The sequence below is a fragment of the Labeo rohita genome, chromosome 2, assembly GCF_022985175.1.
Source record: "Labeo rohita strain BAU-BD-2019 chromosome 2, IGBB_LRoh.1.0, whole genome shotgun sequence".
Lineage (NCBI taxonomy): Eukaryota > Metazoa > Chordata > Actinopteri > Cypriniformes > Cyprinidae > Labeo > Labeo rohita.
Window position 1 is genome coordinate 14215309 of NC_066870.1, and position 26647 is coordinate 14241955.

The 26647-nt window shown below is 36.0% G+C and overlaps 1 protein-coding gene across 1 annotated transcript in view; it reads right to left on the minus strand.

The window, feature by feature from the left end:
* The window catches only part of dpydb (dihydropyrimidine dehydrogenase b), a 176146-nt gene that overhangs the window by 21897 nt on the left and 127602 nt on the right, over positions 1-26647 (minus strand). Inside the window, 3 exon segments of the mRNA XM_051126299.1 lie at positions 5451-5593; positions 18359-18478; positions 22178-22298. Coding sequence (XP_050982256.1) covers positions 5451-5593; positions 18359-18478; positions 22178-22298 — 384 coding nt within the window.

A 26647-nucleotide genomic window follows, 5' to 3' on the forward strand; every position in this document is an offset into this window, starting at 1 on the left:
ATTACATTTTACCAACCCCATATTTTACAAAACTGCAGCATATATATGTCTCCCTGACATCAGTTGTGGAAGTTCAAAATGAGTCGATTTTGCAGCTTGTGGATTCAATAAATGGTCTTTTTGGACAAGGGAGGAAATTTTAAAAGTCGCAGTGTTTTCATTGTACATTTTTTCTCTCTAAAGATCAAGCAACGTTTTATTCCTCATGATATGACCCCTTCAATAACTAGATGAAGTCTGCCAGACAATCTCAACTATAACAGACACAGAGAATATCCTAGATTCATCTTCTCCACCATAGAGAGGCTGTTTAACCCCTCACCTCAAATATCATCTAAACGTTTCCCAACGGAAAAGTGCAGTTTGCAGTATTCTTCACTGATAAAATCCGCTACCATCAGACAAACCATAGCTGGCACTTCTCTATTTGGAGTGGTTTCAAGCTCTCCATCTACTGCTATAAAAAGTAATATGTCCATTTTCTCACTCATCAACCTTAATAAACTTGCCCAGGTCACATAACTTATGAATTCTTTAAGGGTCTTTTTTGACCCATTACACACTAACTTGCTCAGAACAGTTTTAAACTCCTAATTACTGGACATCCTGAACATAATCAGTTCCTCCAGCAACAATTTTAAGACACCAATTGTTAGGCCTCTGGTGAAGCAAAGTGATCCTGATTCTTCTCCAATCTTGCATTTGAAAATAATTGAAAACATTGTATTCTTACACATTAATAATCCTAATGAGACATTCCAGTCTGACCTTACCATAGCCCTTTTAACAAATCTGCAAGTTAATAAGGTAATCTGTCAATCCTAAAACTATCTGATCTTTTGCTGTCTTTAAACCTGTTAAGATTGTGCTTGACTGACTGACCTAGTAGGCTCAGTTCTAGATTAGTTTAGATCTTACTTAAGCGACAGTAAACACCACATTGCACTGGGTGCACACAACCCTTGTGGTATTCCCCATGGCTCAGTAACAAGTCCTTTATTATTTAAACACTGTGTGCATCTATTAGCTGGCATAATGAATCAGTATCCCTCATCAGTATGTAAATGATTATAACAATTTTTTACTTGTACCAGATGCCCACAAACCAATTAGCACACTTCATCTAAAAACTCTTTGAAAGTAAATCGACTTTTTATTGTGGCGTATCTAAACGAGTTATCTATGAAGTCACAAAATAATAAATAAATCCAAATTAGGATTCGTGATTGACAGATACGTTTTGTTAAACTATACTAACGATGTTTGTAAAACAGCATATTATCACTTTAACAGCATCTCTAAGCTATGCGAATTCTTTCTCCCACTGATGGTGAGAATCTCATTCACACCTTTGTCACATCAAGACTTCACTATTGCAGTAGTGTTTTGGCTGCCCTGTCTAAAAAAATCATGTGCATGTATGAATAATTTATTATAAACACTGCAATATTCCTTAAAAATAAAAAAAATCTATTTTGACTTCATGCTGACTTTAAAGAATGTTGAATTGGACTGAGGACTGCTACTTGTGTTGACTTCAAGGTATTTTAATTTTGAAATGTTTGTATCAGTATGGTCCAAATCTGTGGAACAAAAAAAAAGTTTGATAAATAAGTTTAAATAAGTCTTTTATGCTCACCAAGGTTCATACTTTTCTATTTTCATATATTTTAAAATGTAATTTATTCCTGTGATGGCAAAGCTGAATTTTCAGCATTCATGACTACAGTCTTCAGTGATACATTATGCTTCATTATTCTTGTTGCTCAAGAAACCTTCATTATCATCAATGTTAAAAACAGTTGTGATGCTTAATATTTTTGCTAAATGCATTTTTCCCCACAATTATTTGATGAATAGAGAGCAACATTTGACATAGAATTCTTTTATAATGATGTCTTTACTCAAACTTTACTGCTTACTGAATAAAGGTAATAATTTATTTGAAAAATAAATCTTGCTGACCCAAACTTTTGAATGACAGTGTACATATCCAATTGTATTTAAAGAGGCTTTTAATGTGCTGTTTTTAGGCAACATGCTTTCTGATTTTGTCTTCATTCCCTTTTTTATTTTGAATGATAAAAAACAGAAAAGTGGCTTTAAGATAAATTAGATGAAAAGTGGCTTTCAAATGAAAGTAGTTATGTTAATAGAGCAGCTCTGTTTTCAGTTGTTATTAGGCAGGTAAACCCTAGAATTCATTTTTCTCAAGTCACCCTGGATAACAAATGCTGAAGTGCACATAAAATTACCGTATTAAACACATTTAATTTTGCTGCATTTTTGGTAGGTTTAACATATTTTTAGAATACCGACAATAGATAATTGTCTCAATTATTGTACTTATTGTTATCATCAATTTTTTTTAAGTGTATTGGGGATTATTAATTTGAATAATTATTAAAAATTACAAATGCCATTTTATGTAAAAAAGCATCAAAATAAGATGTTTGCTTTAAAACTGGAAACATCTTCATATTAAAATGCAGTATGTTCAGCAAATTGTGAAATACTTTTATGTAAAAAAGATGATAAAATGTAATTGTTTGATCACTATACTGTAGTGGAATATAGTGGTGCTTGAAAGTCTGAGAACTCTTTAGAATTTTCTTTATTTCTGCATAAATATAACCCAAAAGATCATCAGATTTTCACACATATCCAGAAAGTTGACAAAGAGAACCCAATCAAACAAATGAGATAAAATATACACTTCTTCATTTATCTAGTCTGGAAAGTGATCCAATATTGCATATCTGTGAGTGGCAAAAATATGTGAATATCTAGGATTAGCAGTTAATTTAATGGTCAAATTAGAGTCCATCTGTTCAGAGGTGTTTCAATCACTGGGATGACTATCAGGTATCAGTGTGTGCCCTGTTTTATTTAAAGGGGTCATCGGATGCCCATTTTACACAAGTTGATATGATTCTTTAGAGTCTTAATGAAAAGTCTATAATATACTTTGGTTAAAAATTCTCAGTGGTAATGCAAAACAACACCCTTTTTACCTTGTCAAAATCAGCTCTGCAAAAATCATCTTGTTCTGGTTGAGGTTGCTTTAAATGTTAATGAGCTCTGCTCGCCCCGCCCCTCTCTTCTCTCTGTGGAATGACGAGCCTGTTTACTTTAGATGCATTTAGCTGCTGAACTTGCTAACCAGCACATTATTAGGAAAGGCGATTGCAAAGATTCTTAAAAAAAAAACCCTTATACTCACTTCTGCTGTAAGTGAAGCTGGATTACAAATGACTCAAGCAAACATAAAAGGATGTAGATTGGAAGGCGCATTCCCTTCACAAACAAACGTAATCCACTGCATCTTCAGCAGCTCAGATGTCGGGAGTAAATGACGACCACTATGTTCATTATTACATTCAGCAACACAACACCTTAATCGCTCAATCTGAGATATTCTTGTCTAACTTACATCCCTGCTCCAGCATCGAAACAATGGAGGTTGGACTGTTACAGCTGATTTAAGGCGGGTCTGAGGTAAGACGCTCATGTCAATCAACTATCATGGGAGCGTCGCACCGACAGGCATCTGAGAATGGCTCAATTTGAAAAAGGGAATATTATTTTTACAGATTAATTAAAAACCACTGCATGGATTTTTACCATTATAGGGTAGATGTGTACATACACTGACAACACACACTCAACAACATCTAAAAGTGAACTTTGCATCCGATGACCCCTTTAAAGAACAGTGATCTAAGGAAGTCTGATCATGTTTGTGGAAGTGGATCATGGCACGAACAAAGGAAATCTCTGAGGACATCAGAAAGAGTTGTTGTTGCTCATCAAGCTGGATAAGGTTACAAAACCGTCTCTAAAGAGTCTGGACTCCGCAAATCCACAGTCAGTTTATGTACAAATGGGGGGATCTGAGGACCACTGTTACCCTCCCCAGGAGTGGTGGACCAACAAAGATCACTCCAAGGCAAGACATATAATAGTCTGAGGCTTTTTGGTTTAAATGAGAAACATTATGCTTGGAGAAAGAAAAACTGCATTCCAGCATAAGAACCTTATCCCATCTATGAAACATGGTGGTGGTAGTATCATGGTTTGGGCCTGTTTACAGCATCTGAGCCAGGACGGTTTGCCATCATTGATGGAACAATGAATTCTGAATTATACCAGCAAATACTAAAGGAAAATGCCAGGACATTTGTCCAAAACCTAAATCTCAAGAGAAAGTGGGTCATGCAGCAAGAACCACAAATTAACCAAAGAACGGTTAAAGAAGAACAAAGAGTCAAAGTCCAGACCTAATTCTATTGAAATGTCATGAAAGGACCTAAAGCAAGTTCGAATGAGGAATCCCACAAATATCACAGAGTTGAAGCGGTTCTGTACTGAGGAATGGGTTAAAATTCCTACATTTCATTGTGCAGGACTGATCAGCAGTTACAGGAAACATTTAGCTGCAGTTATTGCTGCAAAATGGTGTCACACCAGATATTGAAAGCATGATTCACATACTTTTGCCATTACAGATATATAACACTGTTATATATAATAAATGACAAAGTATACATTTTTGTTTCATTTGTTTGATTAGATTCTCTGTCAACTTTCAGGATTTGAAAATCTGATGATGTTTTGTGTCATAATAATGCAGAAACTCAGACTCAAACTTTCAAGCACCACTGTATGTGTACAGAGCTTTATAAACACTGTTTGCAGAAGTGTCGGCTAAATAACACTTTTCTTATTGCTTACTATCACATGTGTTGTTTGTCTTGTGAGTCTGTGAGAAGTTAACATTGTTCGCCAGAGCGGCTCATTGGACTAATCTAATTCAAGCAAGAGATGGAGCTCGGATGTTTTCCTGTAACCCGCTGGTGACACTGCTTCAACTATAGTGTAGTGAGGAGTTGGCTAGTTTACAATTTCACCTATTACTACGAGCCAGCACTCTGCTATTACATGTGGGTGTGATTAAAATGTTTTAATTCCAGTCTTTTTCCCCCCCAGAACTCCCAGGCACTTGTGAAATGTTATTTCTGCACATAATGAGAGTGTTTTGATTTATTTATTTAAAAAGAGATTTCGGAGGCTGTGGCATCATGTTGAGATAATGGGTTTATTTGCACTAACAACTTGTTCAGAGCCATGTTGTAAATTGCAATTTGCTTGGAGATTGTTGTTGCTCCTCGGCTGTAGCAGCTCTGTGTGAGTGTAGCCGTTAGTAGACTCCTTATTAAGGATTGATTAGAACCGGCTCCTTAATGTATATGTTTAAACCCTGACTTTAAGCTTGCATATTGTATGAAACAAAAATAATGTATTCTTACTCATGCTGTGGAACAATAAATAGGGAGGTTACTAAGCCGAGGGGTGGAACAGATGTAGTTACACGTTTAGACTGGTAAACAAAAGGCTGTCTGTTAAACAGGTGAAGCTGATGGTAGTTGGTGATGAATATAAGTGGTTACCTGCAGGACAGATGCTCCAGCATGGAGGAACTGTAATCCTGACTCGGCCGAGTCAATACCACCGGTAGCCAAGATCGGGAAGCCTGGAAGTGCTTTGGCTATAGCTGACACCGCACGCAGAGCTATGGGCCGGATTGCATTACCTATCCAAATACAGGAAAACATTATTAAATGTAAAACAATAATTATAGACACACCGTATGTAATTTTTAGATGGTGCATACTCAAAACAAACAAAGAAACAAAGGTGTAGTCATCATTGGCAGGTGATGCTATGACAAGGGATTGGACACCAGTTAAAACTCTTATTTCTCCGGATTTAAACATTCTTCAAAACATTTGGTATAATGTAAGTACACAAGTCAGCAAAATATATTACGTAGTTCTAGTGGTTTTTTGATTAAAACAAAATCATACATATTCATCATATGAAATCATATGAAAAAAAAAAATATTAAGCAGCTGTTCAACATTGATCATAATAAAAGATGTTTCTTAAGCATTAAAATTAAAGCATTTCATGACATAAGCATACTTGTAATGCAAAAGCTGTTTAGAAGATAAACATCTTCATTTTGCTGCCTCGTAAGACACCTTGTTCTCTAACTAACATTAACAAACAACGAGCGACTGTATTTTTATCAAAGCCGCTTTAAGGCAAGTCATTTCACTCTGCGGCCATCTTTGAGACGCCTCTCAGCAGACAAATGCAGCACCTACTTCTCTGAATGGGGAAACATCAGATTCTCCAAAACTGTTCACCAAACTTATAATTAAATTTCATATTTGAAATCACCAATGAAATCTGACAAGAATTGCCTCATACATATTGTTCCTTATGCTTCAATAGCATTTAAAAAAGATTATTTTTCAGGTGAGATTAGCCAGAGCGCATGCGCAGTACTGAGTGCACATCTTTTTCCACATGTTGATATGATTCTTTAGGGTCTTAATGAAAAGTCTATAATATACTTTGGTTAAAAATTCTCAATGGTAGTGTAAAACAACACCCTTTTTACCTTGTCAAAATGAGCTCTGCAAAAATCATCCTATTCTGAGGGATTGTTCCTTTAAATGCAAATGAGCTCTGCTCACCCCGCCCCTCTCTTCTCTCTGTGGAGTGACGAGCTGCTCCGAGAGATTGTTTACTTTAGCCGCATTTAGCACGTTTAGCCGTGAAACTTGCTAACTGATGACCACTATGTTCATTATTACATCCAGCAACACAACACCTCAATCGCTCAATCAGAGATACTCTTGTTTAACTTACATCCCTGCTCGGCAGCGAAACAATGGAGGTCGGACTGTTACAGCTGATCTGAGGTAAGACGCTCATGTCAATCAACTATTGTGGGAGCGGCCTCTGTCGGTGTGACGGCATCTGAGAACGGCTCGATTTGAAAAAGGGGATATTAGTTTTACAGATTAATTAAAAACCACTGCATGGATTTTTATGATTATAGGGTGGATTTGTACATACACTGCTAACACACATTAATGTTCAAAAACATGAAAAAGTTGTCACTTTTAAATATTGATATTCCGTTTTTGAGAATTGATACAGAGTCGCTAGTAACAAAATATTGCGATACTCAAGTGTATCGATATTTTCTTCAATCCCTAGAACTGGTACTGCAAAAATGCTTGTTTTGGGGGTTTTTAGTACATTCCCACTGCTCTCTATTGTAAGTTAGGTCTTCAGAGTGGAGTGCTGTTTCTGACAGTCTTTCATATCGGGATGCTGCCTTATAAGCAATCAGCAGACAGCTAGGCAGCTCACTGGGTTTGGGATCAGAGCAACTGTGTCTACAGGTGTCTGGGTGCACCTATGCAGCAGCACAATCCTCCCTGTGCCTTCCTCTCTTCATCGCTCAGGATGGCAGGATTCCCTAATGAAAGCCGAGCGGCTTTCTGATCAGCCAGACAGATGGAAGTGTTTATCACATTACATTTAACCTCATTTTCCCAGCAGGTTCCCATTCATTGATCACAGCCGTACGTTTGTCCACATTCATTTCGCTGGCATGGCTCAGAACTCCACTTCTAACATTTGATGGCTGGAGACAGCTTCTTTTTTAGCCTCACTCCGGCGTGCTAAACAATCTTCATCACCCACACTATTCCCAAATTGGGGAGATAAATTCAATCACGGCACATCTTTTTTTCATCCCCATGTTGCACGGTTAATTATGTACATATGGGCACTTCCCTAAGCCTCTGGCATTTCCTGCCACCCTCACTTTTTTCAGCTCTTCCACCTGTTGGCTGAATGGATGGCACGTCAGGTAGAATTTGTCATCTGTGCTCCGTTCTGACAACCTAATATCATAAGAAGACATCAGTCGGCTCGCAACGAAAGCCATTTGGGTGTGATTTAAAGATGGGGGTTCGGCTCGGTACAGTTTAAGTCGAGAGCTCTGAACACATCATTCTTAAACGTCTGAGCGAGTCAAATATGTATGGAGGTAATAATGTCCCAGTAAGACATCTGGCAATGGGCTATTGTACTGTGAGTGATGTCACAATCGCATTAATATGGACACGACTTGTGCAACAAAGGTTGAGAGCCATCAAAGCACTTGTCAGCCGACGGCAGCCGACACAGATAATGTTGTCAGGCAGCACACTTCCACTCAAGAAAAGCTTCAGTCCTGTGATATTGTTGTGATGTTATTGTGGCACTGGCTCTGTCCTTCCCTGCGCTTTGTTCTTGTTTTTCACGCCGGCCGCGCTGACAGCTCCTGTTGCTCTGACAACCCCAACATGTCCTTGTCAAACAGGGTCGCTCACGCCTGTTTGTCACCAGTACCTGTGGTGAAGTTGTCGGCACAAGTTCACTGCATGTCAACAGCAGCACAGCCAGGCAAATGCTAAACTTAGCTCGGACAATCTAATATTATCTCTTGAGCAGGGGTTTTAAGCGTGTGAGTAATTGTACATCATTACTACATTTGTACTTCCCTCAAACACTACTGATACAGAATATTTTTATTTAATTACATTCCTAATAGAAAAAAAACATACTTTTTTACTGCAATTTCATTTAGACCTCCAAAGTGTGTTTTTCACTGGTCATCATGACAGAAATATATACTTAATACGTTTGTCTTATTGAGCTACTGTAACAAGTGAATTGACCTTTTTCTTTAAACTGCAAATTAAATGTATTTCAATGTAGAATGTAACTTGCTGCCATGATTATACATCCTAGTGAAGATATGTATCTTTAATCACAGCAACACAGATTATTTCATGTAAAGCAATTAAAAAAAAAAATTAAAAACTGTAACCATGATAAAAACAAAATTGACACAGTCACAGGTAAGCTTATACACTAGTGTCACACTACAGTCATATATGAAAGTGACTTAAAAAACAAAAGATTTTGCTCTAAAATACTGGTTTAAGTCAGCAGTTCATCTGTTTTCGACAACAAATGTATGTTCTTGACTTTTTTTTTTTTTACAACTTTTAAAATGTAATAATTTGTGACTATGGCAGACTTGTCTCCAGTCTTTCCATAAACAGTTCAAAATAGGGTCAGGAATTTTTACAAATTCTTCTTCTTATTATTTAGTGCTGTCAAATCGATTAATCACATCCAGCAAATCTATAAATACACACACATGCATGTACAGGGCTCCAGACTGCAATCATTTTCTGCCGGTGCGACTCATTTTTGTGAGTGGTCACACTGGTGCAACCACACTGTTGTTCAAGTTATAAGTGCTGCCATTTCTGTTGCATATGAGAAACATTGAATAGCAAACAAAACTAAAGCGTAACAAAACCGTGCTACTCATTTGACCTGTGCAGCGCGGACCATTTATCAGCTCGAACTACAATGCAAACAAACTTGTCCGAGCTTAGAACACATTTACTCGGGAATTTTGAATCAACGTTTGCATTTGCTGCAGAATGAATAAGGTTGCAATTTGAATAATTTTGCAATTTACAATGAATAAGGAATTTAAATTCTGTCCAGAATTTAAATTCCAGCACTGATATACGTCAGAAAACCAGAAGTAATAACGCTAACTATAACAATAGTGTTGTGGCAGAAATAGTTGAATGTATTAAATTATTAATTTCAGGGTTTGTGCAACCTTTTGAGAGAGTGTTGTGTTATTTTTAAAGGGGTGACCAAAATATACATATCTGGTAGCAAACACTTGCGTAAAATAAAAAAAATATCTCACCAAATCACCATTATAACCAGTAGATGGCAGCAGAGGAGCACTCATTTGTAGGTAAGAAAAGTCACAAAAGTGGCTTGAAATACAAACTTTTCTTTGATTTGCGACTAAATCGCACATAATCGCTGAAGTTGCATTTTTTTTTTTACTTTGTATGCGATTAATCGATTTGACAGCACTATTATTACTTCTATTATATTAAAAAAATAAATAAATAAAATAAAAACTTTTAGCAAAACAGATTGTCAACATTTAAAACTAAAGTTGATTAATCGTTAAAAGATCGCAATCTCGATTCAAACACCCACGCGATCTTATTTCTGATTGACAATGATTTGTTTGTGTTTATTAAACCTTTGATGAAGTCATACTGGAACATTCAAATCCGGTATGAAAAGACTTCACAAAGAGTTTTCAACCACACAGTATAATTTCGGTTTTACAGTCACTCATATTATCACAGAAGTGTCTATGGTGTGAAATGAGGCAAATCGCCTTTTGAAAGTAATTGGTGCTTCAAATAACATTTGTTAATTACATTGTTTCACCATTTGGTGGCGACAAACGACTGTTAAAATTTGTCATTGAATCATTCATTCAAGAGATTCATTCAAAATGCTGATCCATTTAGTCATGGAACAAGCAAAGTATTTATGAGTGAGTCATTAAATCATCCATTCAAACATTTTTTTTAAATAATGCATTCAAATAGTTAAACATTTTTTAATAGAATGAGGCAGTTAATGTTTTGTGACAACCTCTAGTAAATTAACATATTTTGCTTGGTTCAGAATCATTCAGCAAAATTTAGAAGAGTATAAAAGTTTACAGTTTTAAACTATAATTTTTGTGGTTTAGCAATTTTACAGTTGTGATTTCCATTAAAAATATAATCAAAGTTATTAAAATAAATAAAAACAAAACAAATTAAGTAAATTAAGCTACCACTCCATTGTGGCTAGTTTGGAATTTTGTCTATAAATGTATTTATTGTAATACATTTCCGATAAATAACATGAGGTTTGAAGGTTGAACTAAATGACATTAACAGACGCAAAATTAGCTACTTTTTATGCTAGGTTAGCCTTATTAAATAATAGTTCATCAAAGCAAAAAGAACATGAAAAGAACAAGCAAGAAGAGAACATGCTTAAAAAGGTTGTGGGACACAACTAGCATCATATTTATGATGTGTACCATGTAGAATTAAATATAAAAAATGCTCTTTCAATTTTGATCATACTTTGTATAATTTCTCAGCACTTTTTACACACTTGCTATAGTGGCAGCCACTGTGAAAGGACACAAGCACACGGATACTGAGGATTTTGCTATGAGCCTACTTCTCCTAGCCCTGTTCTTTTTTTTTTTTTTTTTTTTTTTTTTTTTTTTAGGCTGTTTGTGTTCAGCGGTATCACACTTGTGCTTACAGGCAGCACAGTCTGTGCTCAGAACAGAGACGGTCCTGGACTCACTAGCGCTCTGTATCTTTCATCAATACCTCATTACTCTAAGCAGGTCCTATCACAGCTTCCAACGTGAACGAGCTCAGCTCCGGACGAACGCCATCCTCAGTCTGGTCCCGTGCTGAGGTGATTGACAGCTCAGTGAGGCCATCGGTGGCATCTGTTAGCGCGAGGCGTCCGCTCCCGATGCCAGACTCTCTGATTAATAATTCTAAACACAGCGCGAGACGGAGCGTGGGGTCTCTGCATCCTCTACGATTTCTATCTTCACCCGAATATGTTGTGCCTCAAAAAGACCCAGCCAGATAACAAAAGCAAATAAGAGATGGGAATGACGGTGCAGCTCTCTGTTAATTACGCCTGCCGATGCTGCCAGGGTGTCTGGGGAACATGGTTTTCCATGCACAATGAAAGAGATGCAATAATATATCTGTGACAGCAGACTAGTCGGCCGGCATGACCAATCATTAAAACACACATCAAATGAGGAGCACGCTGCCAGCTAAATGAAACCGCAGTGGGAGGCCCAACCAGGGGAAAAATAAAGTGACCATATGATCTAGACTAGAGGTCAGCAATTACCGGGCCCGCAGCCTGGATCTGTACTTCGTATTGGCTCCATCCGGACCGCAAATCATTTCTCAGAAATTAATATAATCATAAACACAGCAATGTTTTTCTCTATACACAAACATTTTCCACCATCATTACACAGCAAAGATGACACAGAAGCTGCATCTGAAGCAACATCCCTGTTGAAAAAACAGCATATGCTGGTTACGTACGTTTTTAAGCATGGCTGCTGGTTTGAGCTGGTTTAAGCTGGTCGTGTGCTCGTCCTAAGCTGGTCCTGAGCAGGAGCTAGTTGCTTAGGACTAACTTAAACCAGCTCATGACCAGCTAAGGACCAGGGGTGCATTTCCCAAAAGCATCGTTAGCCAACTATGGTCGCAAGTTTCGTCGTTACCAACATAGTTCAACGATTTGGTGTTTCCCGAAACCATAGTTCAAACGAACATTCGCAAACAGCGTCACAAACTTACATGGTTGGAATTACAGCTCTCCACCTGTTGTTAGAAGCATAGCTCCTTGTTAGTAAGACATATGGGCTCAACAAATTAAGCAAGCTAACATGCAGAACAATCTATATGTTCCATTCTATCTATATATTTTAAGTATTTTAGCGTGTCCTATATAAGCGCCGTTTTTGAAAAGTGCGCATGTGGATGAATGCCTTAGGGAACCCGTGAGTATTAAGTAAAAAGGAATCCGCCATGAATCAAACATCAAATGAAGTGAAATGACAGGGAATAAAAAATAATAAATTAGTCATAAGGGTGCCATGTTTAATATAGCTGCATTTTAGAGATCTCTAATAAGTTAAATATCAGAATTTATTACTCGGTGACGTCATTAACAACGGCCCTACATTGTTAACCTAATGTGGTTCAAACGACGGAGATGTGATCGTGTTCGGGAACCTGTCGTGACTAGCTAGTTCGTTTCCACAACAATGCATCATACTATGGAGGTTAATCAGCGAGTTACGTTGTTATACGGGAAACGCACCCCAGTTTAAACCATGCTCATGAAAAGCTAAGGACCAGCTTAAACCATCACACCAAAAACAAACAAAACTCAAAATACCATTAGAAATAGAGTTTGTGTGGAATGTGCATATATTTCAAGTCACTCTGAGGCTGCTAAAAACAAGAACATCACGCATGATTAAAGAATGTGTATTAGGCGACACAAAGCGTTGAAGCACCCTACACACACAGACTATGTTTATCTAATTATTAAATTAAATTTCAGCCTTCTGCAGTGCAGTAATTGCATAAGACTTATCATAATTCTAACTTTATTTCAACTAACTGTGCAGTCCTATGGGTTTTAGGAGAAGATTTCATGGACCACAGATTGAGAAGCTCTGCTCTACACAGTACAACTTCTAAAGCAACTTCTAATAGTCTTGAGAGACTGTTGAGGGTTTATGACTTCTGATTTTACCAAGGTATTGTTAATGCCAACCAGAGAAATTAAAATGAATTCTAGGCGATACTAGGCCCCATTCGGTCTTTCATTTTTTATTCACCTAAAAATCAGTGATTAGCGTTCAGTATGTTCAGATCATACACACAGTTCACTTATTGCTCATCGACAACCCTGAATTATATTGAAATCACAAATTTATAATTCTACTTACCTAACTAATGCTGTAAACTATACAGGAAAGCCATTTGGTTCATGACTGTAATATTAGAGGTTAAAATTAACAACAGAGGCCAAACTATTATATTCAAATTTATTTTTAGATGGAATTATCAGGCTCAAAAACTCAAAAAATCTTATAAAAATAATCTATACAACTCAATTGCACATAAGACAATTTTCATATTTTTTTGGAGGAAAACATTCCAGGATTTCCCCCCATATAGTGGACTTCTATGGTGCCCGCAGGTTTGAACTTCCAAAATGCAGTTTCAGTGCAGCTTCAAAGGGCTCTAAACGATCCCAGTAATAAGGGTCTTATCTAGTGAAGCGATCGGTTATTTTATAAAAAAAAAAAAAAAAAAAAAAATTCTATATTTTTAACCTCAAATGCTCGTCTTGTCTAGCTCTGCCATGCACATGCGTACTCTGTGCTTTCCCGTTCAAGACAGTTAGGGTAGGTCGAAAATCTATTTTTTTCCTCCAATATCAATATCGTCCTACACTCGTCCTTTCTTTCATGTTCACTTTGTAAACACTGGGTCGGTACAATGCAACGATGCAGGACGAAGGGAGTTTTTTAACATACCCTATCTGTATTAAACCAGAATGCACAGAGTACACACAGAGCTAGACAAGACGAGCATTTGAGGTTAAAAAGTAAATCAAAATTTTTTTTTCAGAAAATGACCAATAAGTTCGCTAGATGGACCCTTATTCCTCGGCTTGGAGAGCTCTTTGAAGCTGCATTGAAACTGCACTTTGGAAGTTTATAATCGGGGGCACCATAGAAGTCCACTATATGGAGATAATTCATGAAATGTTTTCCTCAAAAAACATAATTTCTTTACGACTGAAGAAAGAAAGACATGAACATCTTAGATGACAACAGGGTGGGTACATTATCTGTACATTTTTTGAAAGTGAACTACTCCTTTAATGACAGCTTTATTCAATCATACATATATAATTAACAGTATATAAGCTCCCCTCTAATATTTTACAACTGTGAACACTATGAAACTTTCCTGAGGGAAATGCACCATTAAGTAGCATATAGATCAAGCTGTTTTACTGATGTCTTTCCGTGTTAATGCGATTACATGATACATTTAGTCATGTTTAGTTTGCACTTGAACTGAGGGTCCACAGTGATCTGTCAAGCCACTTTAAGAGCGTCAAAATGACATTTTTGTTTGAACTTCGTGATAAAATGGACAGAATTTTTGAACTAAGACAAGGTTTTTTTTTTTATTGTTACCAGAAGTAACAAAGCATAAATCTCTTTGTGAATCTTAGGTAGGAGGTATGCTGTAAATCGGTGGTTCTCAACTCCAGTCCTCAGGCCCACTGCTCTGCACATTTTTTGTATCCCTCATTTAACGCACCTGATTCAGATTATCGGCTCGTTAGGAGAAAGATCCATGAACTGAACTGAGTGTGTCAGATTTAGAAACATACAAAATGTGCAGAGCAGTGGGCCCTGAGGACTGAAGCTGAGAACCACTGCTATAAATAATGTTTCGTGAAGGGAAAAACCATGACCCTGGTAACCCTGGTTTGAACTACAGGTGATTCAAATGGTCAACTTTTTTTTTTGCGTTAATGCATTAATGTGACAGCCCTAAATTCTATACAATGCATTTTCTTCACACACAGTTGCAGTCTGACATGTTTCTTTACCCTAATTTACCCTAATCGGCTCTGGTCACTGGCTGCTTTTAACAACTGCTTTTATCAGCCGATACCGATTATTGGCTGATATATTGATGCAAAAACCTGCTTAAGTTATCGTTTGGACCTTTGCATGGACAGAAACCTCAGTCTTGAATAAGTGGAAAATGCTTGGGTCCTCATTTATAAAATGTGAGTATGCACGGATTTGACCTTAGAGTGAGCATACACCAGGGTCAAAAATTAATGAGGATTTATGACCAAAATTAACAAAAATAAATGCCACCAAAATAAATAAAAGTAAATTCAAGACAAAGGGGCAAATAATGACCCTGCACTAATAAATGTATTACGGCTGCCGCAATTAAAATGAAATGTGAAAATGAATAAAAAGTGTCAATTCACGGAATTACATTATACTTATATTATAACACCAGTGCTGTGTTGACTGCGCACACTTTTTTGGGAAATTTACTATATGCAGATATATGAATATGCAAATTAGCCCCGCCTCCACTCAGTCACACCAGCCAGAGCCTCCTAATCCACTAACTGAACTGCAGTAAATGCAATATAATGCAATACACGGATAATGACTAATAAAACTATGTTTTTACCAGTGGACAACTACAGTGGCTACTGTAACATTCGTTAAAGCTACTTACTTGACAATGCTGTGTCCTCAAAATGCCTTGAAGGCTCGATTTCAGGGTTCTTATTCAATTTAGCGGTTTTGCTCTGTTTACTTGTTGGTTTTGTGCTGGTAATCCTATTGGTATATTTTGCATGTTAACAATAGGAATCTATCCATTGAGGTGATTGGTTATTGAAGTTTGTGACGTAGCAAAAAAAGGGCTGTTTCTATTTCTGGGACAGCTTGGGAAACTACATACTCAGCAGTGATGTTGATCAATGAATGTTTTGTCTAAAAGCATATTAAAAACAACACATAGACAAATTAACAACATAAAAAAAACTTGATTTTCACTACAGGGGGACTTTAACAACATTAATTAGGTGCCGTTCACAAGCGGAGATCTGAAACCATTCAGCTGCGTGCAATTTCAAGATCATTTATGATTTAAAAATTCACATCTGAAACATTTGTTCTATGAATCACAGGCATGCACATTCGAGAAATTATCGTAAGATCAATGGGCGGTTTTTATGCAACATTTTATGAATGAGGCCCCTGATCTAGACCACTGAACAAAAATGGAGGCATGTAACAAACGGCACTAAGCAAGCATTTATTAATCAACTAATGAGGTATAATTTGTCTAAAAAAGTTTAAAGTAGCTCCTCTATCCCTATACTAAACATTAGTAGCTAATGCAAGAATGTAGCACAAAAACCGTGATTAAAGTTTTGGGGAAAAAAAAAAAAAACAAAAGTCACAGGAAAGATTGATTTCCTCCACACTCAGAGTTTATGCCACTTGCCACATCAATCAAAGCACCTTAAACTTGGCCAGTGCTGCTGAGTTAAACATTAAATTACTGAATACATTAGAGAATCAAGCCAGTTCCACCGAGAGCTCAGGGCGGCACACATTTATGTGCCCCTGGATGCTCTGCACATGGTTTTTATGCTTTGGATATGGGCTTCTGAAACAAAAAGTCTGAGGAGAGTCACTGTACTGGGAGCAGATAAAATATGTGGGTCCGCATGGGCCCTTTAGGGCCCCGCTGATCAATAGGTTGGTCTCGGGCAGAGTCTTAGACCATTGCTGCAAGGCTGGGTCCCATGGGAGAGCTGCACGGTGAGGCCCATAAGACTTTAAAAGTGAAAAATATGACAGCCAGTCAGTTTTGCTTGCATAAAATAGAGCCTCAATAGTATGAGTATTAATTTTTAATGCAGGCCGCGTTTCTGACCCTGTCCTTGCCTCTGCAGACATTGTGGCAGCTCAGCTGAAGGGAGAAGGGAGAGGTGTGCTGAGGTGAAGCTTTAACACACTCTACTGTACACAGCTGAAACTATAAAGCACATACGTGAACCGTCTGCTCTTGTTTATGTGACCACAGAGATTGTTTTTATTAGTAGTAACTGCACAGATGCAAATTGACATCTTTCTGAACGCTAATGAAAGCAATTTATAAACGCGTACATTGTGATTGTATAACCTGGGAGTTTGAAAAAGGGTACAATGGGGCTAAAGTTTTAAAAAATGTAGATTTAAGCAGCAAGTCTTTATAATGATTTTCAGTTCTGTTTAAGATAATTAAAGCAAAAGTTTTTAAATAACGAAAGAATATGTAAAAGTATGGTATTAGGGGTAAAAGGCACAATAATTGTTGGGGCTAAAAGGCACAATAATTAACATGATAATTAATAGATGGCTGACTTTACCATTTGTTGACATGACATGGCTAGATTCAGATGGTCAATATCAAATTGAAATAAAAATAAACGACTAAACGATTTATTGTCGCACAAAACCTGTTTTTTTTTTCTTAAGTTGTGCCTTTGGTCCCGTTGTACCTTATGTGTGACAATACACAATATAAATTACATTATTATAAAAGCTCTTTCTTAATTAGTATTTATCTTGTTTACAAGTAGAAATAGTGTTAAAACTGGATACATTTACTAGTGTAAGATATTTAAATGTTTTGAAAGGTATGTCTTCAGTTAAGTTTGTTTTTCTTACTTCTTACTAAAGTTAGTTGGATTTATGCTTAAAGCAAGAAAAAAACAATTTTCCATCAATGTGTGAAAAATAATTGTAGTTATTATGACATGATGAACTGAAAGGAATTTAAAAGTCTTAATATGTAAATCTTTTTTTATGGATATAACTGGAAGATATAATAAAAATGCTGGCATATTAAAACATGTTTTGAAGTAAGACTATAATTTTAATATTGAATTAAGGTCATTTAAATAAATAATAATTGGTTTAAGCATTTTTTTTCCTCTCAGAATTTAGTAATATATGAAAAAGTCTTAATTAAAGTACATACGTAAATTAAAATTGTATTAAATTAAAATGTTATTATATTAAGATTTAATTAAATTAAAATTTAATTTAATTTATGTCTTAATATGTAATTATTTTTCTCAAGTAAATATCTTGTTTTAAGGATAATTATAGGGAAGATATTTTTTAATGGAAAATAATCTAAAAATACTGATTGACCATATGATTTTTGCAGTGTACTTCAAGCTGGATTTCTATATTTTTACTATAAGCTTCCCACTCTGAAGCTCCATTTCTAGAGAGCAGAGAGCATGCCCAGTACTTTCACACCTGATCTAGTCCATCTGTCTGTGCAGGCAGGACCTGACCAGAGCAAGCCCAGACATCTCAGCAGCTAGTGCACCAGCCAACACCACACACACACACACTTTCTCTTACCAGAAACGCCGCCGTATGTAGTTCTCGCGCCTCTGCCAATCCCAGGCCAGGGTGTGGCGTCAGCTTTGAGAGCCATCAGTCCGGATACAGTGTTGGTGGCTGTGACTCCATCTGCCCCGCCTACAAACAACCACAGAGGTTCTTACAAAAGCCTGAACCAGTCACACTGTGTTCATGAAATTACATTGAGACGCTGTTCTAGTAAAATCAGAACATATAAATAGTGCTGTTGTTAAGATCAGCATAGCTTTACCAGGTCCTTTTTTATAAAATGCACGCATGAATACATTTTGATGCTAAATTGTACAGATGTGATATTATGTTTAACAGAAATAACTCAAGAAATATAAAAGCTCAAACTGACTTGAAAATGTTCTTATACATGTGCCAAGCGACAATCTTTTCAAATGATTTTTAGTTATGCATGTGTGAAATAAGTGACATAGTGACTACATTAATAAATAACTGTTTACAAGAATATTTCAAATGCAGTATTTCAAATGTAGTTTTTATCGATGTATGTGTCATGTAAAATATGTGTCAGAATATATAATATTTATTCACTTATTTGTAGGAGTCCATGAGAGAACAGATATAACAATATACAAATAAGTAGTTGTAATGTAATGTAAAACATCAAACACAAATTTGGAGCCAGCAGGAGGCTTGTAACAATGACCATAAATCAATACTCAGCAAATCTTATATTTAAAAAAGGTTACTGGCTTATGTTGTACAATTTATCCTTCACCCTCTTGAATTCTATTGTGAAGAACATGAATGAGAATGAATGATGGGGTTAAATGACTTTAAGTGCAGTGTAATAAATGGCATGAGTGAGCAGAAGAGAAAGTGAGGAAAAATGTGCATGAAGAATATGCTGATTACAGCGTAGGTCTGTACAAGCATGTACAATAGTTGTACATGGAATATGTAAATAATAGAATTTTATTCAAAAAGTTTTCCTCCAACTGAAAATGGTGTGCATGTCATAGTTATAATTTTATGATGATGGAAATGTCATTTAAAGGAGAAGTTCACTGCCAGAACAAAAATGACAGATAATTTACTTACCCCATTGTCATCCAAGAGGTTTGTGTCTTTCTTTCTTTAATCGTAAAGAATTTATGTTTCGTGAGGAAAACATTCCAGAATTTCTTTCTATATAGTGGAATTCTATGGTGCCTCCCAAGTTTGAACTTCCAAAATGCAGTTTAAATGCAGCTTTAAAGAGCTCTAAATGATCCCAGCTGAGGAAGAAAGGTCTTATCTAGTGAAACAATCAGTTATTTTCTAAAAAAATGTAACATTTATATACTTTTTAACCTCAAACGCTCGTCTTGTCTATTCGCTGCGATGGGTGTGTGAACTCTGTGTAATCCGGGTCAATACAGTTAGTTATCTAATTTTCTCCTCCATCTTCAACATAGTTCTACATCGCTGCATCGTACCGATGTGTAGTGTTTACACTGTAAACGTGCAAAGAAGATCAAATGCCCTTTACAAAAAGGTAAAACAGATGATTTCAAAGTTGGAGGAGAAAATGTGATGGGAGTTTTTCAACCTACCCTAACTGTATTAACCTGGATAACGAGTTCGTCGCAGAGAATAGACAAGACGAGCGATTAAGGTTAAAAAGTATATAAATTGTAATTTTTTTTTGGAAAATAACCAATCGTTTCGCTAGATAAGACCCTTATTCCTCGGCTGGGATCGTTTAGAGCTCTCTGAAGCTGCACTGAAACGGTATTTTGGAAGTTTAAACTTGCAGGCATTATAGAAGTCCACTATAATGGAGAAAAATTCTGGAATGTTTTCATCAAGAACCATAATTTCTTTATGACTAAAGAAAGAAAAGCACAAACATCTTGGATGACAAGGGGGTGAGTAAATTATCTGTAAATTGTTGTTCTGGAAGTGGAGTTCTTTAAAATCACTAATTAGATTAATAAGTTGAATGTACAACATTGCTCAGAAGTTGAGGGTCAGTAAATTTAGAATTATTATTATTTTTATTTATTTTTTTAAAGAAATGAACACTTATCCAGCAAGGATGCATAACACTGACCAAAAGTGATAGTAAAGAAAGTTAACACGTTTCAAAAGATTTATATTTTGAAAAAATGCTGTTATTTTGAACATTCTATTAATTTAATAATGTTTTCACAATAAATATTAATCAGTACAGCTGTTCATTAATAAAAATAAGAAATGTTTCTTAAGCACTAAATCATAATATTAGAATTTTTTTGAAGGATTGTGTGACACTGGAGATTTAAAGGGGACATCAGATGCCCATTGTCCACAAGTTGAACAAAACTAATTCACTTCATCCTCAGTGGCTCTGATGTCGGGAGAAAATAATAAAGACTCTTATGTTTACTTTTACATCAAACTACAAAACACCTGCACTGCTTACGAGACGTTATTGTTGCTACAGCTGCGAGCGCAGAGAAAATGATGGACAGCGTACAACAGGCTGAGGGCTGAAATATGATAATACAGGATAGTCCATCAGCGGCCGTGGGCAGGGCCTGAGCAATATAAACATCATACTGCTCAGAAAATCAAAACGGCTTAATAATTGAGATTGTTTAGGTTTTTGGGGGGATTAAAAAAAAATCCATGTAGTGTGGTTGTGTGGGTGTATCAATGTAGGGTGGTTGTGTCCACACACTGCTAAGACATATGCAAACAGCATGTAAAAGTGAAATTTGCATCTGATGTCCTCTTTAAGTAATGACCGCTGTCAATGCAGCTTTTCCATATTTCACATATTCTTTTTTTCTGTGTTTTTGATTAAATACCGTTGAGGTCATAAGTTACATACACCTTGCAGAATCTGCAAAATGTTAATAAGAGCGATCATACAAAATGCATGCATTTGTTATTTAGTACAGACCCGAATAAGATATTTCACATAAAAGATGTTTACATGTAGTCCACAAGAGAAAATGATAGTTGAATTTACAAAAATGACCCCTTTCAAAGGTTTACATACGCTTGATTCGTAGTGTTGTTACCTGAATGATCCACAACATTTTTTTAATGATAGTTGTTCATGAGTCCCTTGTTTGTCCTGAACAATTAAACTGCCTACTGTTTTTCAGAAAAATCCTTCAGATCCCACAAATTATTATTATTATTTTTTAGCATTTTTGTTAATTTGATCCCTTTCTAGCAATGACTGAATGATTTTGAGATCCATTTTTTCACACCGAGGATAACTGAGGGACTCGTATGCAACTGTTACAGAAGGTTCAAACGCTCACTGATGCTCCAGAAGGAAAAACGATGCATTAAGAGCCAGGGGTGTAAACTTTTGAACATAATGAAGATGTGTACATTTTTCTTATTTTGCCTAAATATCTTTTTTTTTTTTTCATTTAGTACTGCCACAGAATCTACTGAAGACACTTACACGTTTCCCAGAAGACAAATACATTTACCATGATCTTCAAATTTTTGAACAGGGTAATTTTTATAAATATAACTATTATTTTCTCTTGTAGACTATATGTAAATGTCTTCCAACTGAAAGATCTTAGTCAGGTTAGTACTAAATAAAAAATAACATGCATTTTGTATGATCCCTTTTATTTTGTTGAATAATTAACATTTTGCAGATTCTGCAAGGTGTATGTAAACTTATGACATCAACTGTAAATGCAGCTTGGTGAGCATATGAGACTTTTTAATATGCACTCCTATTTTAGAAGACCTCCTCATCATAATCATATGTTTTAAAATCCACATAAATGCACTCATAATGACTACGCCTACTGTCATATGTTTGTCTGTAGGTGAGGCTGTCCATACCTTCATATGCGGCACTTGCGATGTCAACGATGTTGGTGACGTTGGGTGTGAGCTTGGCAAAGAAGGGGATGTTGGTGGCCTTTCTGACCCAGCGACAGATGTTCCTCACCAGCTCGGGGTCCTAGAGTGATGGAGGATGTAAGTTAAGATTTATTACATGCTTCTGTACATCACAGAAAGGAACTGGTATTTAAGACTTGTTCTGACATTCGTTTTGGACATGCAGTAACTTCTAACTGTTAATTTAGGGTCTCAGAGGCCAAACCGAAAATGACAAAGAGCAAAAACTGGGACATTTAAGGTGCATTTCTCATTCATTCACATTCATACTACCTACCGGTCCATTTTAAAACAGCAAGGCTGCCCTAAATATTCACCGAACGCTGGCCACAGAGCACAGAGGCAATGTTCAAAATGTGTTTTCTCTCAATCTCTCTTCTTTTTTCCTCACTCAAATACAGTCTCTTTCTGCCACCCACACACAGACACACACACACCAAGGACTCCAAATGGTTTAGCGATCCCCTCATGAACTCTCTCAGATGTGGCCAGGGAGGAAAACGCTGTTGTGTCTGAACATGTCGTCTGAAACACATCGCTGCCTTCATGTTGCTTTTTCACTTCTGCGGCTGCCTTTTCCCGCTCCCTTCCCCCAGCCTTCTCTTAGTGCCGCTCATTCTGCCTCTCATCTCCCTCTCATTCAGTAGGCAACAAAAAAAATCTATACTGCGTGTGCACCTTTCTGATAGGAATGCAGTCATTTTATGTATGTGTTCTCCAAAGTTTGAATTATAACAAAGCTTCGGGGAACACAATACTCAAAGATCTGCTTTTCAGTATAGGAGACCCCGGGGCTGGTTGTCACACTAGGAAAAGTGCTGTACCTCAGTAACTTTTAGGTTTTGATGCCATAATCCAGTTAAACAAATGTTTATCTCTAGCTGTGATTTTGTATGTTGGTTCAAATGAGAATACATTTTACATACTTATATATTACTATTTTTTCCTCCATTGTTAAAGTAACAAGTAACCTTAGTTTCCCCTATATCATATATTTTATTAATAAGGCTGTATTTATTTAGTAAAAATACAGTAAAAAAAAAAAAAAGTAATATCATGACATGCTATTACAATGTTTTCTATTTGAATATATTTTAAAAATGAATTATTACTGTGATGGCAAAGCTGAATTTTCAGCATCATTCTTGTTATTAGCAATGTTGAAAACAGCGAGCTGCTTAATATTTTTGTGGAAACTGTGATATATTTTTTTATCGCTATTTTATTTTATTACATCCTTCCTGAATAAAACTATTTTTGAAATTGGTTTCTTCAGTTTTACAACTGAAATAAAAAATATATCTATTTTTACCCCACACTAAACATGTCTGCCACAGATATACAGCACTGCAACTGGCTATTGTAATTTTAGTTGTTTTTAATGTGTAAAATATTTATTTTAAATCAATATCGATCAGTAAATCAATATCAAGCAATAAACAATCACTCTGATTGATTGTAAGAGGGGTTATGACTAAAAAATTAAGGGTCAGAGATTAAACTAAACCAGTTTTCAAACCTTGGGTCTTTAAAAAAATAGGTTGCCAGGATGATTTAAGGAAAATGTATATTCCAGACTCAGGGTAGAAGAAGCAGGAATCGGCAAACGTAACTTTAATAACAATATAAACATAAATAACAAAACCAAAGTACGATGTAGCTGTAGAGTCCAGTGGGTATTTGTGTTTGCGTTCTGTTCATCAGAGGTTTCTATTTACAATGTGATTTTGCAGCGCTGTAACACTGTTGCCAATCACAAACTTATCTGATGATTTTTAAAACGCAGTGACCAATCAGGATGGAATACACCACATGACTTTTAAAATCTTAACAGATTTTTAAAACACTAGGCTTTATGCACTTACTGACTTTATAAAAAGTGACAAAGAAAAACTGACCATCATACACTACACGACTGAGGATCACACACTACCAGACTCATTCAGAAACTTGTGCCTTTTTGCTAAGAGATGCATGACAAATGAAAACAATGTATGTTTTCTAAAATCAGCTGAAATATCAAACATGTCTGATATCCTCCAACTGGATGGAATCATAGTCTGAAGCTACAAAAATTAGGGTTTGTGACCATCATATACTCCGTGATTTTCTATGGAGTCTGTCAACTCAAATCTGCAGACTGGCTCTGACTTTCAGCAACTAGCTTCGACTTCTCTAGACTGTAAACTGGCAGAAAATCGGGGGAAAAAATTGTGTAGTGTTTTACAGGCTTTAGTCAGAATCCACTCACCACTCAAAACACAGGAGTTTTGTTTAGTCCTGAGCTCTGCAAGTTTGCAAATCCACTTATTATACTGAACAAAGCATATGACGTGATGTAAATTAGAGTTTTGTTGTGCAGTGTAGATTTTTTTGAGATCCTGGTAAATTAAAAAATGAGTGACAGCTTTTCAGTAAATATAAAGGGAGAACTCTTTGTGTGCTTTCTGGGCTATATATAATCCATTAAGAATTTGAAGAATTCATGCTGCTAAGAGGACTAACATGGTGTACAAGCTGCAAAGTTTCAGTGACATCTGCATATAAATGGGGGATTTCCTCTCAAAGTCACAAATTTTGACATAATGATAATGGACTGGACAAAATATGATGTGTCAAAATAGATGTGCATTAAGACTAAAGCACCCACAGTGATTTGATTCTGGAATCGGGCCTGGACCTTAAGGAGCTCCTCCTGTGGGACTCGAGTAGTAGTTGCTCAATAAATACTGGCGGGAATGTTTATATATATGCTTATATATATGTTTGACTTTGAATATATATGGATATATTAGGGCTGTCAAACGATTAATCGTGATTAATCGCATACAAAATAAAAGTTTGAGTTTGCCTAATATATGTGTGTGTACTGTCAATAATTGTTTATATAAATACACACAAACACATTTATGTATATATGAAAGTATGTGTATTTATTATAATTTTTATATAATTTATATTATATATAAATACAAATATTTTGTACATACATTTCTTTAAAATCTCTTAAATATATACATAAATTTGTGTGCATTTAAATATAAATAATAATTACACACACACACACACACACACACACACACATTTTCTACCTATATATATATCATTACTCTAGTTTTCAGTGCCACATGATCCTTCAGAAATCATTCTAATATGCTGATTTGCTGTTCAATATTTGATTAATAGAAAGATCCAAAGATCAGCATTTACCTGAAATATAAAGCTTTAGTAACATTATACACTATACAATTTCTATAGAATTTAGAAATTAATATTTTTTTTTTTAGCAAGGATGCTTTAAATTGATAAAAAGTAATAATAAATACATTTATAATGTTACAAAAGATTTAGATAAGTTTTAGATAAATGCTGTTCTTTTAAACTTTCTATTCATCAAAGAAACCTGAAAAATTATAATCAGCTGTTTTCAACATAGCAAAAATAATAAATGTTTTTTAAGGAGCAAATCAGAATATTAGAATGATTTCTGAAGGATCATGTGACTGGAGTAATGATGCTAAAAATTCAGCTTTGATCACAGGAATAATTTACATTTTAAAATATATTTAAATAATAATAAAAAACAGTTATTTTAAATAGTAAAAATATTTCAAAATTGTTCTGTTTTTGCTGTACTTTGGATCAAATAAATGCAGGCTTGGTGAGCAGAAGAAACTTCTTAAAAAACTATACAAATTGTACTGTCCAAAAACTAGGGTCACATCAAATGATAAAGAAAAAAACTTTGCAAACCACTGCTCTAAACCTTTTTATAATTCAAACACTCATTCTCCTTTAAGCCACAAGTGCAACAAGTCAGATCTGCCTAAAACGTCCTGCATTTTTAGTCAACGAGAAAGACAAAAATAAAACACTGAATCGGATACAGCTCAAGCCCCTTAGAACTTTTAAATGAAGGAAAAGAAGCCATCTCTGGCAACATCTGGAGCAGAATAAAGTGTGTTTTATAGTGAAGCCGTATCTCCTCCTCTGTTGGTGCTGTGGTTCTGGAGTGCAACGTGATGGCAGCCCTCCAAATCACTGGCATTCATAATGAATGAGATTTGAATGGCGCGCATCTTGAGAGTAGCGCAAACTGTCATAACTCAGAGATACGGCTGAGATGTGCCAAATGGAAATGTGATGTGCCTCTGTCGTACCAGGCTCCGGGCTCCTCAGACATCTGTTGGAAATGCGATGCTTCGGGGCATTTCTGTTTTCCTCTGAATATGAGCGTGTTTGTTCATAGCATGTGTGGGCCCATAAAACATCTCTTTTTTATGTTTTTTTCTTTCCTTTTTTTGGCGGAAAAGTGTCAGAGTGAGTGAAAGGAAAGGGATGAGCACAAAGCAGCAAACAAAGACATAGAAATGAGGCGCTTTTGAGGAAAAGCCCTATTGTCTAACTTGT